We start from the raw sequence: 15,277 nt of genomic DNA, 5'->3' as shown, positions 1-15,277 counted from the left end.
ATCTGGAGATAGTGGTAGTTTTTTGAGTCACACTGTGGTGGCCAGAGGATGGGGATGTGCGGCAGATGTTTGCATGTGGAAGGATTTTTTGGATTGATTTCAGAGCCATCTCTGAGTCAGCCCATAATGCCAGTCTGTAATCACCCATAGATTCCACCATTAGCTAATTGGCAAAAAACACTGGAAGGACATACAATTTGGCAACTATATTTGCATTCAAAAACTTCTTATCCAGCCTCCCTTGGGAATGGTGAGAAGAAAAGCTAGTATGGTGGGATTCAACCAGCTTTTCTGCTAATAAGAATGGAAATTCAGATCCCTTTTAACATCCAAAAAGGTTAGGATGGAGATCATGGGACATAACAGACAAAATATATGTGGGACAGGAGAATTGGAGAACTGGGTGGAACCAAGCAAAATAACTTTTAAAAGCTTGGCTTGATCTAACCACTTGGTGAAACTAACCTGTACAACCACTGAAAACAGAGAAGTAAATATTCCAAGTAGATTTAAAAAAAAAAAAACACCTTGAGCGGTGAAAGCCAGAAATGCATGCATCTACTTCCCAGTGTAGTCTATTTCACTTTAAAGCATAACAGGATTTAATTGTCATGCTCACAATGATCATTGGTTTAACTTTTAGTTTACCTTTCCTAGTGACTTCAGTTATTACATAAACAGCACTTTATCCATGGGTACTGGGTTAAGAATGCTGGATTAAATTTATCTTCAGTTATGGGCATGTAGGTAGCAAAAACTCATCCCAACTATGAAAGGAAATGATTTCCGTGGGGATTACCTGTGTTCAGAGGTTGTAAAGGTTGCAAAGACCACATCATGACCATTGATATGGACGACATCTGTTACTGCCTGTAGCTCGTTAAAATAGAAGTTTAAAATGGAAGGAACGAAGCAATTCAACCGTGCCTTTAGGAAAGAAGTCCACAATTCATCTAGAAATGCTGTATTTCCACCCATGTCATTCTTGCAGATCCGGGCTACTCTTGATACGATAAGCTAAAGTAAGAGAAAAGGGCAAGGTAGAGATAAGGGAACTAGGTCTTTTTTATTATTAAAGAACAGAACAAAATCCAGTTCTGGAACTAGGCACTATGGACAACAATATGTATTTGCTTCAATTAAAACAAAGCCAAAAAAAAAGAAAAAGAAATAATCATGTCACTATCATATCACAATAAGAAAAAGCAATTCTTCTGTGTGACAGAAAAGTGGTGATATCCCAGACATATCTTTATGCCTTCAGGAGATCAATTAGCCTACACAGAATTCATTTCTATGTAATTTTTTTTATTCCCATGGACAAGACCAACATTACAAGAACACAGGAACTTGTCTTATATTGAACAAGAATATTGGTTGATTATGCTTTGAGAGCCAGCTGTCACTATTACCTGTAAACAGACAGCTTATAGCATGTGCTGCAAAACAGAAAGTAGATCTGAGAGGCTTAGATGATCTACCTGACAGCTGGTGGCTGGCTGCCAGAAGGATTGCATCAGCCAAGCAGAGTCAGCATGACACAGCAAGTTGCTGATTGGCTGTCCCATGTATAAATGTACAGAGCAACTGTGGTGAGTGTGGGTTTATGGAGTTGGAGTGCAGCGGAGCATATTGTCAGTCAGGAGAGTGAGTTGGTGTAAATAAATGTATATAGTGGTTTTACAGCTACTGTGTACAGCCTTCATTCTTGCGTCGCTGAGCATCACCCTCTGGGTCTCTGTACGCGCATCGACAGGGTTATGGGCCCAGCACGCTTCCGCTGCGCCTAGAACCTGAGACCCGAGAGAGAGGTGGTAAAGGAAGGATGCTGACTTGCTCCAGATGCTGCCTAGGAGGTGAGACCAGCAGTGGCTGAGAGGAGTCTGAGCAGGATGGCTACAGCAACAGCTACAGTGCTGGTGGATAAGCTCACCACTACCAACTACAACACCTGGTTGCTGAGGTTAGAGCATTTCCTGAAGAAAGAGGGGCTTTGGGACTGTGTGTCAGCTCCTCCAGCTAATCCCATGGCGGCAGAGGCCGTCAAGGATCAAAAAGCTCTAGCCAACATCATCCTAAGTGTTGCAGACGACCAGCTGGTGCATGTTCGTGGGCACCAGAAAGCAAAGGAGGCTTGGGAAGCTCTCAAGGCTGTGTATGTGCAAAAGTCAGCCGGCACGCTGATATCCCTATGGAGGAGGCTCTACAGGAAACGTATGCTGGCCGGGGAGTCGATGAGGGACCACCTCGACGGTATGTCTAATTGTTTCCAAGACCTTGAAGCAAGAGGGAAGGCTGTGGCTGACGAAGATAAGGTGTATATCTTATTGAGCTCTCTGGACGAGAGATATGACATGCTGGTGTTAGCATTTGAAGGGCAGGATGCTGACAAGCTAACTTTGCCTTATGTGACCGGCAAACTCCTGGCTGAAGAGCAGAGGCAGCTGGAAAGCAAGAGAGAGCAGACTCGAGCCAAGGAAGAAGAGAAGCCGAGGTCTGTTGGGGCTGGTTCCAGCCGGCAAGCTAAGGAGGAGGAAAAAGCCTTACAGGTGCGAAGGAGGCGCTGCTATCAGTGTAATCAGCTCGGACATTTACAAAGATTTTGTCCCCAGCAACAGAGGAAGAGCCGGCAGCAGTCTTCAAGGACACCCCAGGTGACTCTGGTAAGAACTGGTCCGGGACTGCAGAGTCTGCCCTGGGTTGTGGATTCTGGGGCTACTCAGATATTCTGCTGCTGTGAAGAGGAGCTTCAAGACTGCAAGCCAGCTGAGCAGAAGACTGTCAGCTTAGCTGATGGGAGACAAGCTAGTGTTCTTTGCCAAGGTGCAGTCTATTTTCCTGGACTTAAACACAGGTTTGAAAATGTGCTATGTGTGCCAGAGCTAGAAACTAACTTGTTAAGTGTCTCTGTTCTGGCAAAAGCTGGGTTTACTGTAGTATTTGAGAAGCAGGGCTGTGCAATTTTGAAACAAGGTAAACAGCTGGCTAAAGGCACTCTAAGAGCCAATGTGTATGAGCTCATGCAAAATGTGGGAAAAGCTCATACTGTATGGAATAGACCGCCACACAACAAGTGCATACATAGGCTGCATAGAAGGCTGGGCCACGCCAGCTATAATACAATAAACAAAACTCTAGAAATATTAGAGGGAGTGAAGGTTGACAAATGCAATGCCTTTTTAGATTGCAATGTTTGTAAAGAATCTAAATCAAAGGCAGTTCCATCAACCAGAAGGAGTGTGCGTGTGTCGGAGAGACCACTCCAGTTAATACATGCCGACCTGGTGGGGCCGTATGCACCCAGTGTTTCTAAAAATAGGTTTGGCTTAATTTTGGTCGATGACCACAGCAGGTTTGCATGGGTATATGCCATTAAGCACAAAAGTGATGTCTGTGCCACCTTCAAATACTGGGCAAAGAGAGTGCAGAAACAGTTAAATGCTAAGATTGCCTCAATTCAGACTGACCAGGGGGGTGAGTTCCTGAATAAAGAGTTTGTCAACTATTTGAGGCAAGAAGGCATAGAGCACAGGGTGGCCAATGTTTCCTCTCCATGGGAAAATGGGCTTGTGGAACGGAGAGCTGGAGTACTCCAAAGTATTTGCCATGCTTTGTTGCAAGATAGTGGTCTCAGGCAGGCATATTGGGGTGAAGCCTTAAATGTGTCCTGTTATATTTCCAACCGTTTATGGACAGAGGCTATAGACGATATACCCTACAGGGTCTTGTATGGGAGAAAGCCATCCCTAGATCACCTCAGAATTTTTGGCTCAAAGGCTTGGGTGAACATCCCTCTGGATAAGATGAGAAAGGGAGGTCCCAAAGCCAGAAAGCTGGTGTTTATAGGGTACCAAAATGGCATGAAGTCCTGGAGGTTTGTGGACAATAATGATTTGATTAGGCTGAGTAGGTCTGCCTCGTTTTGCGAGGATGAAAACTGGTCTAAGATTCATGCAAATGAAATGCCTGGAGATAATAAACTGCAACTGTCTTTGACAAGTGAGGAGGGGCAAAAACCAGAAAGCTCACTGAAGCAGGAGGAAGACAGTGACAGCAGGGCAGGCAGCAGTCAACAGCAGGAGACATCTGAGGCTGTAAAAAGGGAGCCGGACAGAGTCTCTGCAAGAGAAAACAAGGGTGTGCCGCCAAAAAGATATGGTGTTGACACTGATGTGAACTATCTGGGCAAGGGAAACAGTTTGCCAGATGGAAAGCCAAGAGGCTGTATAAGTGCACCAGAGGTACATGTGGATACTTCCTTCACTAGGGAGGAAAATGGTTATACTTATGTATACGATGACCACCCTAAAACATATCCCAGTGTGCTGGAACTGTTGAATGAGATGGGTCTTGGAGAAGAAGGAGACACATGAGCAAAGCCTGAAGGCAAGGCTGTAAGCAATAACTGAATTAAAGGGTGCAATGTACAAATGAATATGTGCTAAAAACAATGCTGTAATGTTAAACAAACTTACTGTTTGAATGTATGTATTAAGCTGTAACTGAAAATGATTGTTTGTAAAAACTGAGCTGAGATGTAACAATTTCAAAACTGTAAATGTCATGCTATGTGTAAAAGCTGTGTTCTGTAAAAAGTCTGTAAGAAATGTAAATGTCCATCTACATGAAGTTACACGGTACTGTGTGGTAAGAACAAGTCTGGGAAACAAGCCAGCAAAAGATAAGGCAAGTGCTCAGTCTGGGCAGAGAGCCAACTGAAGAGATATGGTCAGTCTGGGCAGAGCGCCAACTGATAACAATGTGCTTGCAGGTTAATTGGCAAGCAGAGAAAAATGTGTGTGTGTCCAGGAAGAATGGAAGTAACTGAACTGTAAAAGGAACTGAACTGTAATGTATATATGGAAAGCTATGTAACCAATGTATTGATGGTAAATTGATCAATATGTGTAAGAAATGTTGTAATGGATGGATGTCAGCACCGCTATAACCTGAGGAGGGGTGTCACTATTACCTGTAAACAGACAGCTTATAGCATGTGCTGCAAAACAGAAAGTAGATCTGAGAGGCTTAGATGATCTACCTGACAGCTGGTGGCTGGCTGCCAGAAGGATTGCATCAGCCAAGCAGAGTCAGCATGACACAGCAAGTTGCTGATTAGCTGTCCCATGTATAAATGTACAGAGCAACTGTGGTGAGTGTGGGTTTATGGAGTTGGAGTGCAGCGGAGCATATTGTCAGTCAGGAGAGTGAGTTGGTGTAAATAAATGTATATAGTGGTTTTACAGCTACTGTGTACAGCCTTCATTCTTGCGTCGCTAAGCATCACCCTCTGGGTCTCTCTACGCGCATCAACACCAGCATGGTGCAGTGGTTAAGAATGGCAGACTCTAATTTGGAGAATCAGGTTTGATTCCTCACTCTTCCAAGTGGTCCACTGAGTGACCTTGGGCCAGTCACAGTTCTCTCGGAACTCCCTCAGCCTCACTTACCACACAAGGTAAATGTTGTGGAGAGAAGAAGGGAAGATGATTGTAAACTGCTTTGAGTCCTTCTGGTAGAGAAAAATAGGGGCCTAAAAACCTACTCACCTTCTTCTCCAGTAAGGGTTTTTTTTTCACATCACCTGGTCTTTAAAACTAGCGGTACTGGGGAGAAAACCTAAGACCTTCTACTTGCAAAGGTGATGCTCTATCACTCTTCTATGGCCCCTCTTATTTCCAGATGTTTCTGTTCCCTTGCTTTAATCAGTCACAAAAAATATTTATCTGCCATGTGCTTTCCAGCTTTATAGGTTAGGGGAAAGACATTCAGTTTGCTACTACTCACAGATCAGTAATATGTTGTCCTATTCCAGCGGTGGCCAAACTATGGCTCAGGAGCCACATGTGGCTCTTTCACTCATATTGTGTGGCTCTCAAAGCCCCCATGCACCATTGGCTGGCTTGGAGAAAGCATTTAAAGTTAAAGATGCTTTCTTTTCACCTCTCCTTCCCCTATTTTCCTTCCTGTCTTGAGGCTCTCAAACATCTGATGTTTATTCTATGTGGCTCTTATGTTAAGCAAGTTTGGCCACCCCTGCCCTATTCCAATCAAACTCTGAAATGCGTGGCAGGTTCTTCTCAAAACACTGCCTGTATTCTGGTGTATTTCCACATCTTTCCTACCTACCCCTTCTCTATTGGCCCTTACCTGTCCGGTGTCACAGGCTTCAATTGCTACTTCTCGAAAGAAGAAGTACATATAATTGCCATAATCCACCACATGGATGAAGTTAGGCTCTGCAGACAAAATAAAATGATCCAATCATGGACATATAAATGAAAATAGCAGCCAGAGTAGTAAATTGAAGCAAAAAATAAGATAAATTCTGAACATATATTAATGAAATTCATTCAGAAATGTGTGTGCAGAAGTTGGGTTAGATATAGTCAGCTTTTTCACTCAATCTGAGCACATCTCACAGAGGTCTGAGAGGAGCAGAACAGGGCAGAGCAGCTGGAGAAGTTGCTGGGAATTTCTGAGTGTTGGAAGACTTCATTCTGAGCTTGTGGGGCTGCCTAAAATTCTGAGGTGTGATAGCAGGGGAACTTTGTTTGCTCTTTGTTTGGTTGAGTGGGCTAAAGGAGAAAGAGATTGAGAGTGATTGCTGCTGATTGCTGAGGAGTGCCTCTGCTCCACCCTCTTTGCATTTTAAGCCAAGCCTTGCCAAAGGCGCGAGCCTTTGGCGTGAGCTGAAGGGCGAGAGCTAAAGGGCTCTTGGCCTGTGGCTCTTCGCCTGGGGGCTCCCTAAGGACCAGGAACCCAGATCCCTGATTTCCTTGTTCTCCCAATAAGGTAAGTTCCCAATAAGGTAAGTTAAGGTAAGGTAAGTTGACCCTCCAGAAGGGGAGCCACTTAAACAAACAGCATTTAAAGAGGACTGTATATTTTAATATACATATCATGAAGATAGAATGCCAGCAGGGGGCTGGGGGCTTTCCAGTGTTTTGCACTGAGTGTCACATGTACGACTATCTGCCCAAAGGACAGAAGTCTTGGGTGTGTGCTCGATGCAAGGAGCTCCTGGTCCTCAGGGAACGAGTTTGTACCCTTGAGGCCAAGGTGACTGCCCTGGAGAAGCAGAGACGGTCAGTTAGGCACTTGGGGAAGACTCTTGGGGGCGTATTAGAAGAGCCCCGCTCTGAACGTAGCAGCCCCGTTGCTGCCACAGAGCGTGAGGGTCGAGAGGGAACGGGGCACTGTGCTGAGGATAACGGGAATGCACCCTCAGAAGGGATCTCTTCTTCGGTTGATGAGCGGGAATCCTTTCGCACCAAGGAACCATCCCTGAGCAGGGGGAGAGGGGTTTTTTTGGTAGTTGGTGATTCAATCCATAGGCAAGTAGACAGCTGGGTGGCGAAACCGCGTACTGACTGTATGGTGACTTGCCTGCCTGGTGCGAAGGTAGCGAACATTACGCGTGTAGTAGATAGGCTGATAGACAGTGCTGGGGAGGAGCCTGTGGTCGTGGTGCATGTTGGCACCAACGATGTGGGGAAATGCAGTTGTGAGGTCCTGGAGGAAAAATTTAGGCTGTTAGGCAGGAGACTTAAGGCCAGGACCTCCAAGGTAGCCTTCTCGGAAGTACTACCTGTTCCACATGCAGGGCAGGAGAGACAGGCACAAATTAGAAGTCTCAATGTGTGGATGAGACGATGGTGTAAGGAGGAAGGGTTTAAGTTTGTTAGGCACTGGGATGCTTTCTGGAACAAGCGGGAGCTGTACAAAAGAGATGGTCTCCACTTGTTCCTGGATGGAACCAGGCTGCTGGCGCTTAAAATCAAAAAGGTGGCAAATCAGTTTTTAAACTAAATCTTGAAGGAAAGCCGACAGGAGATGAAATGTCTCTGGTTTGGGAGGACTCGTCTCAAAGAGATGAAGAGTTGGCTGCTGTGGTTCTACCGGGTAACAGACCAGAGTTTCCACTGTGAAGGTGACAAACAGTTTGGACTGTCTGCCAGAGTCTCGAGGCGGCAGGAGGAAGGTGGCGGGCCTAGCTTGCCTGGGAAATTATAGATGTTTGTATGCAAATGCTAGAAGTGTTCGAAGTAAAATTGGTGAATTGGAATGTTTAGTGTTGGGAGAAAACATAGACATTGTGGGAATTTCAGAAACTTGGTGGAATGAGGAGAATCAGTGTGACACGGTGATTCCTGGATATAAATTATATCGGAAGGATAGGGAGGGAAGGGTTGGAGGTGGGGTGGCTCTGTATGTCAGCGAGGATATACGGTCCAGTAAGACTGAAGTCAGAGAATTAGATTCACTTTTAGAAATGCTTTGGGTTGAAATAGAGGGCCCAAAAGGAAATTTAACTATGGGAGTTTGTTATCGCCCACCAAATCAAAAGAGAGAGGACGATTATAATATGATGGAAGGCTTAAAGATAGTGGCTAAACATAAAAACTGTGTCGTAATAGGTGATTTTAACTACCAGCAGATTGTTTGGGTCAATATGTGTTCTAATAGAGAGAAAGCGATTGAGTTTCTAGATGCTCTCAATGACTGTGCTATGGAGCAGATGGTCTCAGAACCTACCAGGGGTGGGGCGATCCTGGATTTGGTCCTAAGTAATGCCCAAGACTTGGTGAGAGATGTAAAAGTGATTGCGCCTCTAGGGAGCAGTGACCATAATGTTATTGATTTCACCATTTGTATAAATAGGGAGTTGTCCAAAAAGACCGCCACAACCACGTTTAACTTTAAAAGGGGTAAATACACTGAGATGAGGAGGCATGTGAGGAGGAAATTGAAAGGAAAGGTACATACGGTCAAAACCTTTGGGGAAGCTTGGACACTATTTAAAACTATAATCCTAGAAGCTCAGATAAAATACATACCACAAGTTAGGAAAGGCACAAACAGGCATAAGAAAAGGCCTGCGTGGTTAACAAACAAAGTAATGGAAGCTGTAAAAGGTAAAAAAGGACTCCTTTAAGCGGTGGAAAACCAGTCCAAGTGAGATTAGTAAAAGGGAACACAGGCTGTGGCAAATCAAATGCAAGACTGTGATCAGGCAGGCAAAAAGGGACTATGAGGAGCATATTGCAAAAAACATAAAGCCCAACAATAAAAATTTCTTCAAATATATTAGAAGTAGGAAACCAGACTGGGAGGCAGTGGGGCCCTTGGATGACCATGGGGTAAAAGGATTACTGAAGGAGGGTAGGGAAATGGCTGAGAAGCTAAATGAATTTTTTGCCTCCGTCTTCACTGTGGAAGACGAGAACTTTTTGCCAGCCCCAGAACCACTAATTTTGAAAGGGGTGTTGAAAGACCTGAGTCAGATTGAGGTGACAAAAGATAGACAAATTAAAAACTAATAAGTCACCGCGTCCGGATGGCATACATCCGAGAGTTCTGAAAGAACTCAAAGTTGAATTTGTGGATCTTCTAACAAAAATCTGTAATCTTTCATTGAAATCTGCCTCCGTTCCTGAGGACTGGAAGGTAGCAAATGTCACCCCCATCTTTAAAAAGGGTTCCAGAGGAGATCCGGGAAATTACAGGCCAGTCAGTCTGACTTCAATACCGGGAAAGTTGGTAGAAACCATTATCAAGGACAGAATGAGTAGGCACATTGATGAACATGGGTTATTGAGGAAGACTCAGCATGGGTTCTGCAAGGGAAGATCTTGTCTCACTAACCTGTTACATTTCTTTGAGGGGGTGAACAAACATGTGGACAAAGGAGACCCGATAGATGTTGTTTACCTTGACTTCCAGAAAGCTTTTGATAAAGTTCCTCATCAAAGGCTCCTTAGAAAGCTTGAGAGTCATGGAGTAAAAGGACAAGTCCTCTTGTGGATCAAAAACTGGCTGAGTAATAAGAAGCAGAGAGTGAGTATAAATGGGCAGTCTTCGCAGTGGAGGACGGTAAGCAGTGGGGTGCCGCAGGGCTCGGTACTGGGTTCCATGCTCTTTAACTTGTTCATAAATGATTTAGAGTTGGGAGTGAGCAGTGAAGTGGCCAAGTTTGCGGATGACACTAAATTGTTCAGGGTGGTGAGAACCAGAGAGGATTGTGAGGAACTCCAAAGAGATCTGTTGAGGCTGGGTGAGTGGGCGTCAACGTGGCAGATGCGGTTCAATGTGGTCAAGTGCAAAGTAATGCACATTGGGGTCAAGAATCCCAGCTACAAATACAAGTTGATGGGGTGTGAACTGGCAGAGACTGACCAAGAGAGAGATCTTGGGGTCATGGTAGATAACTCACTGAAAATGTCAAGACAGTGTGCGTTTGCAATAAAAAAGGCCAACACCATGCTGGGAATTATTAGGAAGGGAATTGAAAACAAATCAGCCAGTATCATAATGCCCCTGTATAAATCGATGTTGCGGTCTCATTTGGAGTACTGTGTGCAGTTCTGGTCACCGCACCTCAAAAAGGATATTATAGCATTGGAGAAAGTCCAGAAAAGGGCAACCAGAATGAAGAAAGGTTGAAACGCTTAGGGCTCTTTAGCTTGGAAAAACGTCGACTGCGGGGTGACATAATAGAAGTTTACAAGATAATGCATGGAATGGAGAAAGTAGAGAAAGAAGTACTTTTCTCCCTTTCTCACAATACAAGAACTCGTGGGCATTCGATGAAATTGCTGAGCAGACAGGTTAAAACGGATAAAAGGAAGTACTTCTTCACCCAAAGGGTGATTAACATGTGGAATTCACTGCCACAGGAGGTGGTGTCAGCCACAAGTATAGCCACCTTCAAGAGGCGTTTAGATAAAAATATGGAGCACAGGTCCATCAGTGGCTATTAGCCACAGTGTGTGTGTATATATATAATTTTTTTTGCCACTGTGTGACACAGAGTGTTGGACTGGATGGGCCGTTGGCCTGATGCAACATGGCTTCTCTTATGTTCTTATGTTCTTAATCTCATGCAATTCCTCCCCTTGCTACAACCCCTGCCCCAAATGGCTTTTTTCCAAACAGGTTTCATGACACTCAGCATAGTCTTCTGTGGCAATCAAAGGGGTGAAGCTGCTTTTTTTACCAGCTCAAAAGCTGTTTGCTACAACTTTCCAGTATTTGAGAACCATCATGGATTTTGTCTTCCTCTGCATTACAGTTCCATGTGTTGTTCTAGAGGGCTTGGTAAAAGGGGGTGTAATGTTCACATTGTCTGCTCTAGTGACAGACCTATGACTCTCCCTCCAGGCTATTCTTGGAGACCAAGAGAAGCAATTCAAGAGGAGCTTTTTGCTGTAGTTGTAGGCATGAGGCACAGAAAGGAAGTACTTCTTCACCCAAAGGGTGATTAACATGTGGAATTCACTGCCACAGGAGGTGGTGGCGGCCACAAGCATAGCCACTTTCAAGAGGGGATTAGATAAAAATATGGAGCAGAGGTCCATCAGTGGCTATTAGCCACAGTGTGTGTGTCCGTGTGTATATATAATTTTTTTTTGGCCACTGTGTGACACAGAGTGTTGGACTGGATGGGCCATTGGACTGATCTAACATGGCTTCTCTTATGTTCTTAAATAATGTTATGTGGGCAGAAATAATTCCATCCACAAACATTTTAGTTGAAATCCAAGCCAGGCTTACTCTACCTTCCTGTCACCTCCTTTCTCCATGTCTTTCTTTTGAAGGGTGGCCTACATCATTATGACTTCCCTACCTTAATGTGATCTTGCCACAATTATTTCCGGTCTAAGCTGGGCATTCTGTGACATCGCCAGGTCTCCCATGGCATGGGATTATTTCATACTAATGGCATTAATTACTTCAAGCATCCTACAGTTCATCGCTTTTAATTCCTCATAATAAAATTACATATTCTTTTATCCCACTTCAACTTTGAATGCAGGACAAATTATGCAAAGCCATGAATTAGAGACAGTCGTATTTAGCATGCATGATTTAGCTGTAATATACAATTTTGTTGTGGAGAGTTGATAGTTTTGCCTATAGTCATATGCAGAAGAATGCATGCTTGGTAAACTATAACAGTACTACAGTGTTAACAGAAAAAAATGTAAGAACCTAGGATTGGATTGAAAGACCATATTTTGCTAAAGGTGGAGTCCTCCAGCAGAAAGTACCTTCCTCCACTGGAAGAAATGTGTTCCACTGTTAGAAGACACCTGGTGCCAGTGGAAGGCTGCTTGCTCCAAAGAAAGGAGGCACTGTTAGTAGAATATAATCTGTTTGGATCTCATTCATAATTTCCAGATTTTTCTTTTTTAAAATCTTATCTACAAGCAAGAACTTCCTGTTCATTACATTTCTATAACACACCTATTCATAATGAACAAACTGAAGTATTCCAAACAATGTAGTCATTTAGAATTTACAAATTGTTTAATTTAGCAGAATTTATTCAGTAATCCATGACAACAAAGTGGATATACAATATATATAATAGATGGATCTTGGTGTTGCATAACAAATGCTCTAGTATTCTATACATGCTTTGTGAAATTTTGATAGGAGATAGTGGCTGATGTAAAAAGAAATCATAATATGATGAATAAATACTGGATTATAAACTAACACATAACAAAGACTATAAAACGTCTAACTTTGTTTAAAAGTGTTGTCCCCCCCCCCCTCCTTTGTACACCTACCTTTCAACCACTGTGAATTGTGTTTATCTGTCCGCAGATTCGGGGTGTCTCCAAGACTCCGGAAAATGAGTGGCTCTGTGGACCTGATGTCTGACGTGGTACCAGAATACAGATACCCACCTTTAGAATTGGAGTTGAAAGAGACATACAGTGAAAAAGAAAGAATATAATATAAATCCCATCAATTTATGGGATTTTTTTTTCTGTTAAATTGTAGCCGATTTATGAAGACCCAGTGGCGTTTTCAAGGTAAGAGACTGTCAGAAGTGGTTTGCCATTGCCTGCCTCTGCATAGTGACCTTGGCATTCCTTGATGGTCTCCCATCCAAATATTGACCAGTGCTGACCTTGCTTAGTTTCCAATATCTGACAAGAGATTGGGCTGGCCTGGGCTATCCAGATCTGGACTAATTTATGGAATAGGCCACTAAAAATAATCCAAATTAATTTATATATAGCTTCCTTTTCACACTGGGGCTCAAGGTGAATTACAGGTTCAACAGAACTGCTCAGTCAGTTCATTAACTGGTTACAAAATAGGGTAACATTTTAATGATGACAACATTTGAATCTAACAGCAAATATTCCTAGCAAAAGAAAACTGTTCAGCCAATTAGCAACTCCCAGAGTGAAAATTCTTTCACTGCCATATAGTTCACATAATATATTGCTTAGTTTCAGGTGAAAAATAATCCTTAAAAGTGGCATTTATTTCAGTTATTTAGTTGTGTACAATGTCTTGCACAGCACCATTTTGAATTATGAGGACAGTACTATTTTCTCATGCAAGATAGTATGACCTTACAACTGCAGCAGTGCCTGGAAATCTGGGGTTGGATCCAACTATCATTTCTGCTATATCTTGCTCAGTTCTCCTTCTAAATGGGGCCCTTGTCCAGTGTTGCTTTGGTCCTTGAGGTCAGTGGTCAGACCTTTTTCACCCCCACAAAAGCTGAAGATCTAACCCAACACTGAGATACTGAAAGATGGCTCACAAAGCCCACCGCTGGAATGTACAAAGTCTATTTTTAATAGCAACAGAATATGGTAAGAGTTTCTGTCTCTTATTTATTCAGTGGTATATTAGCATATTAATTTGTATATTATCATGTTATTATTCTATTTATTTAGAACAATTTTAGGCCACCTTCCTGGCCTAGGTCTCCAAGGTAAAGAATAATATTAAAACCATATTAACATTAAGAATAATTTTAAAATGTGAATGTGTAAAAGAGATCAAAGCCATGATTAAAGAAAATGCAGCAACACATCAATGCCAAACCAAAAAAAGGGGGGGGGGGGAGGGTCTTCCCTCAAGAGTTATAACTTTTGTAGTATTTATCAATGAATCCTAGAAGATGGGATATATCACAATGTTATTATTTCCTCCAGGATTCTACTATATACCAATGTCATGTGCTGCACCATCTTTTGAATGTAGAACACTAAAAAACTGTGCACTTTCCCACTTCCTTATTACCTGCAAACAATGCAACATTGCTGTCCTTGGGATTATAGGGGCACTTGCCCCTTCCTTTGATCTCTTCTCCCTCAATTTCAAGAGTATCCATCTAGAGAAGAACATTAGGATCTCCTTAGAAACAAACAGAAATTAAACAACTTTCTTTCTTTTTAGAAGTTCAGGTAAAACAACAGCCCTCCCCTCCACCTATGTGGGGGTCCTTGCTAGAGTAACAGAAGTGCATGCTCAGGGACTCATCAGCATTCCTAGCAATGGGAATTCCAGGAAAACGGCACCCATGTACTACAGTTATAGCAACAAATCAACACAAGTAATAGATCCTTCCAGCACTTTGTTCATTGAAGATGGGATTACCTATATCTATGACTGTGTCTTTTGACTAACAAAAAAAAAAAAAGGCAGTTTTCTACAGTATGTCTGCTTCGGCAATTGCATTCTTCTACTACACAGAAAAGAACAAGCAAACACAAACTTCCCCCAAAGTAACACTTTGTGTGCCCCAAAAATGTGGTTTCTTTTTATTCTCAGAGGGTTGATTTTGTGTTTGCTTGTACTGCTAGCCTTTTCTACTCATTTGAATGTGCTTTTCTGAAGTTCCTGAAACTCTGGGGGTTATGGAAGAGTGTATCTATACTATACTATAGGTTTTTAAATAAAATTTTCCAGACACTAACTTGGGGAAAAGCCAGGATGTGAACCCCTCTCAAACAGCTGATTGTATCATGTATCTATCTCAAAAGCATCTAGGAAGGAGAAGACCAAGATTCAATTGCAAGCTCCATCCTAGTAAGTTATCTCTATGAGCAACGCTGAGAAATTAATTTTCCATTGGGTACTATACAAATAGTGCACTCAGCTCAATGCAGAAAGTTCAGCAGCCTCATAGTAAAAGCTGAAGGATACAAAAGATACCTTATAGTTCCTACAGGAAGGACTAAAAGCATCAGTCCCACAAATAAATAATGTATCATCATTTCTTTTTATAAGGACCTTAATAAAGTTATGACATCCATCCTGAAAAACAGAAAGAGAAATATAATTTCAGCAAATTAACTACAGCATCTTATATAGAAAGAGAAGTCTTGCTAGGACTAGAATAAAACTGAATACTGCAAATGATCCACTCCAAGCTTAAAGTGACAATAATAAGCCAACAGTCAGGCAGGCAGTGAGTTTTCTTTAATGCATTAAAACCCCCTAGGTGCTAGGAACTGAG

At 42.7% G+C, this 15,277-nt stretch overlaps 1 protein-coding gene across 1 annotated transcript in view; it reads right to left on the bottom strand.

Annotated features, from left to right (window-relative positions):
- LOC132584018 (semaphorin-6A-like) overlaps positions 1–15,277 on the bottom strand; it is a 34,998-nt gene that overhangs the window by 8,514 nt on the left and 11,207 nt on the right. Inside the window, exons 3-7 of the mRNA XM_060255787.1 lie at positions 14,974–15,075; positions 14,059–14,149; positions 12,579–12,698; positions 6,151–6,239; positions 800–1,017 (exon numbers count right to left, since the gene is read on the bottom strand). Of these exons, the coding sequence (XP_060111770.1) occupies positions 800–1,017; positions 6,151–6,239; positions 12,579–12,698; positions 14,059–14,149; positions 14,974–15,075 (620 nt within the window). The remainder of the gene's footprint in view (positions 1–799; positions 1,018–6,150; positions 6,240–12,578; positions 12,699–14,058; positions 14,150–14,973; positions 15,076–15,277) is intronic.

Source organism: Heteronotia binoei, chromosome 15 (assembly GCF_032191835.1).
Source record: "Heteronotia binoei isolate CCM8104 ecotype False Entrance Well chromosome 15, APGP_CSIRO_Hbin_v1, whole genome shotgun sequence".
Classification (NCBI taxonomy): Eukaryota; Metazoa; Chordata; class Lepidosauria; order Squamata; family Gekkonidae; genus Heteronotia; species Heteronotia binoei.
The sequence above is the reverse complement of the archived record's forward strand: the minus strand, read 5'-3'. Positions and strand labels throughout refer to the sequence as shown.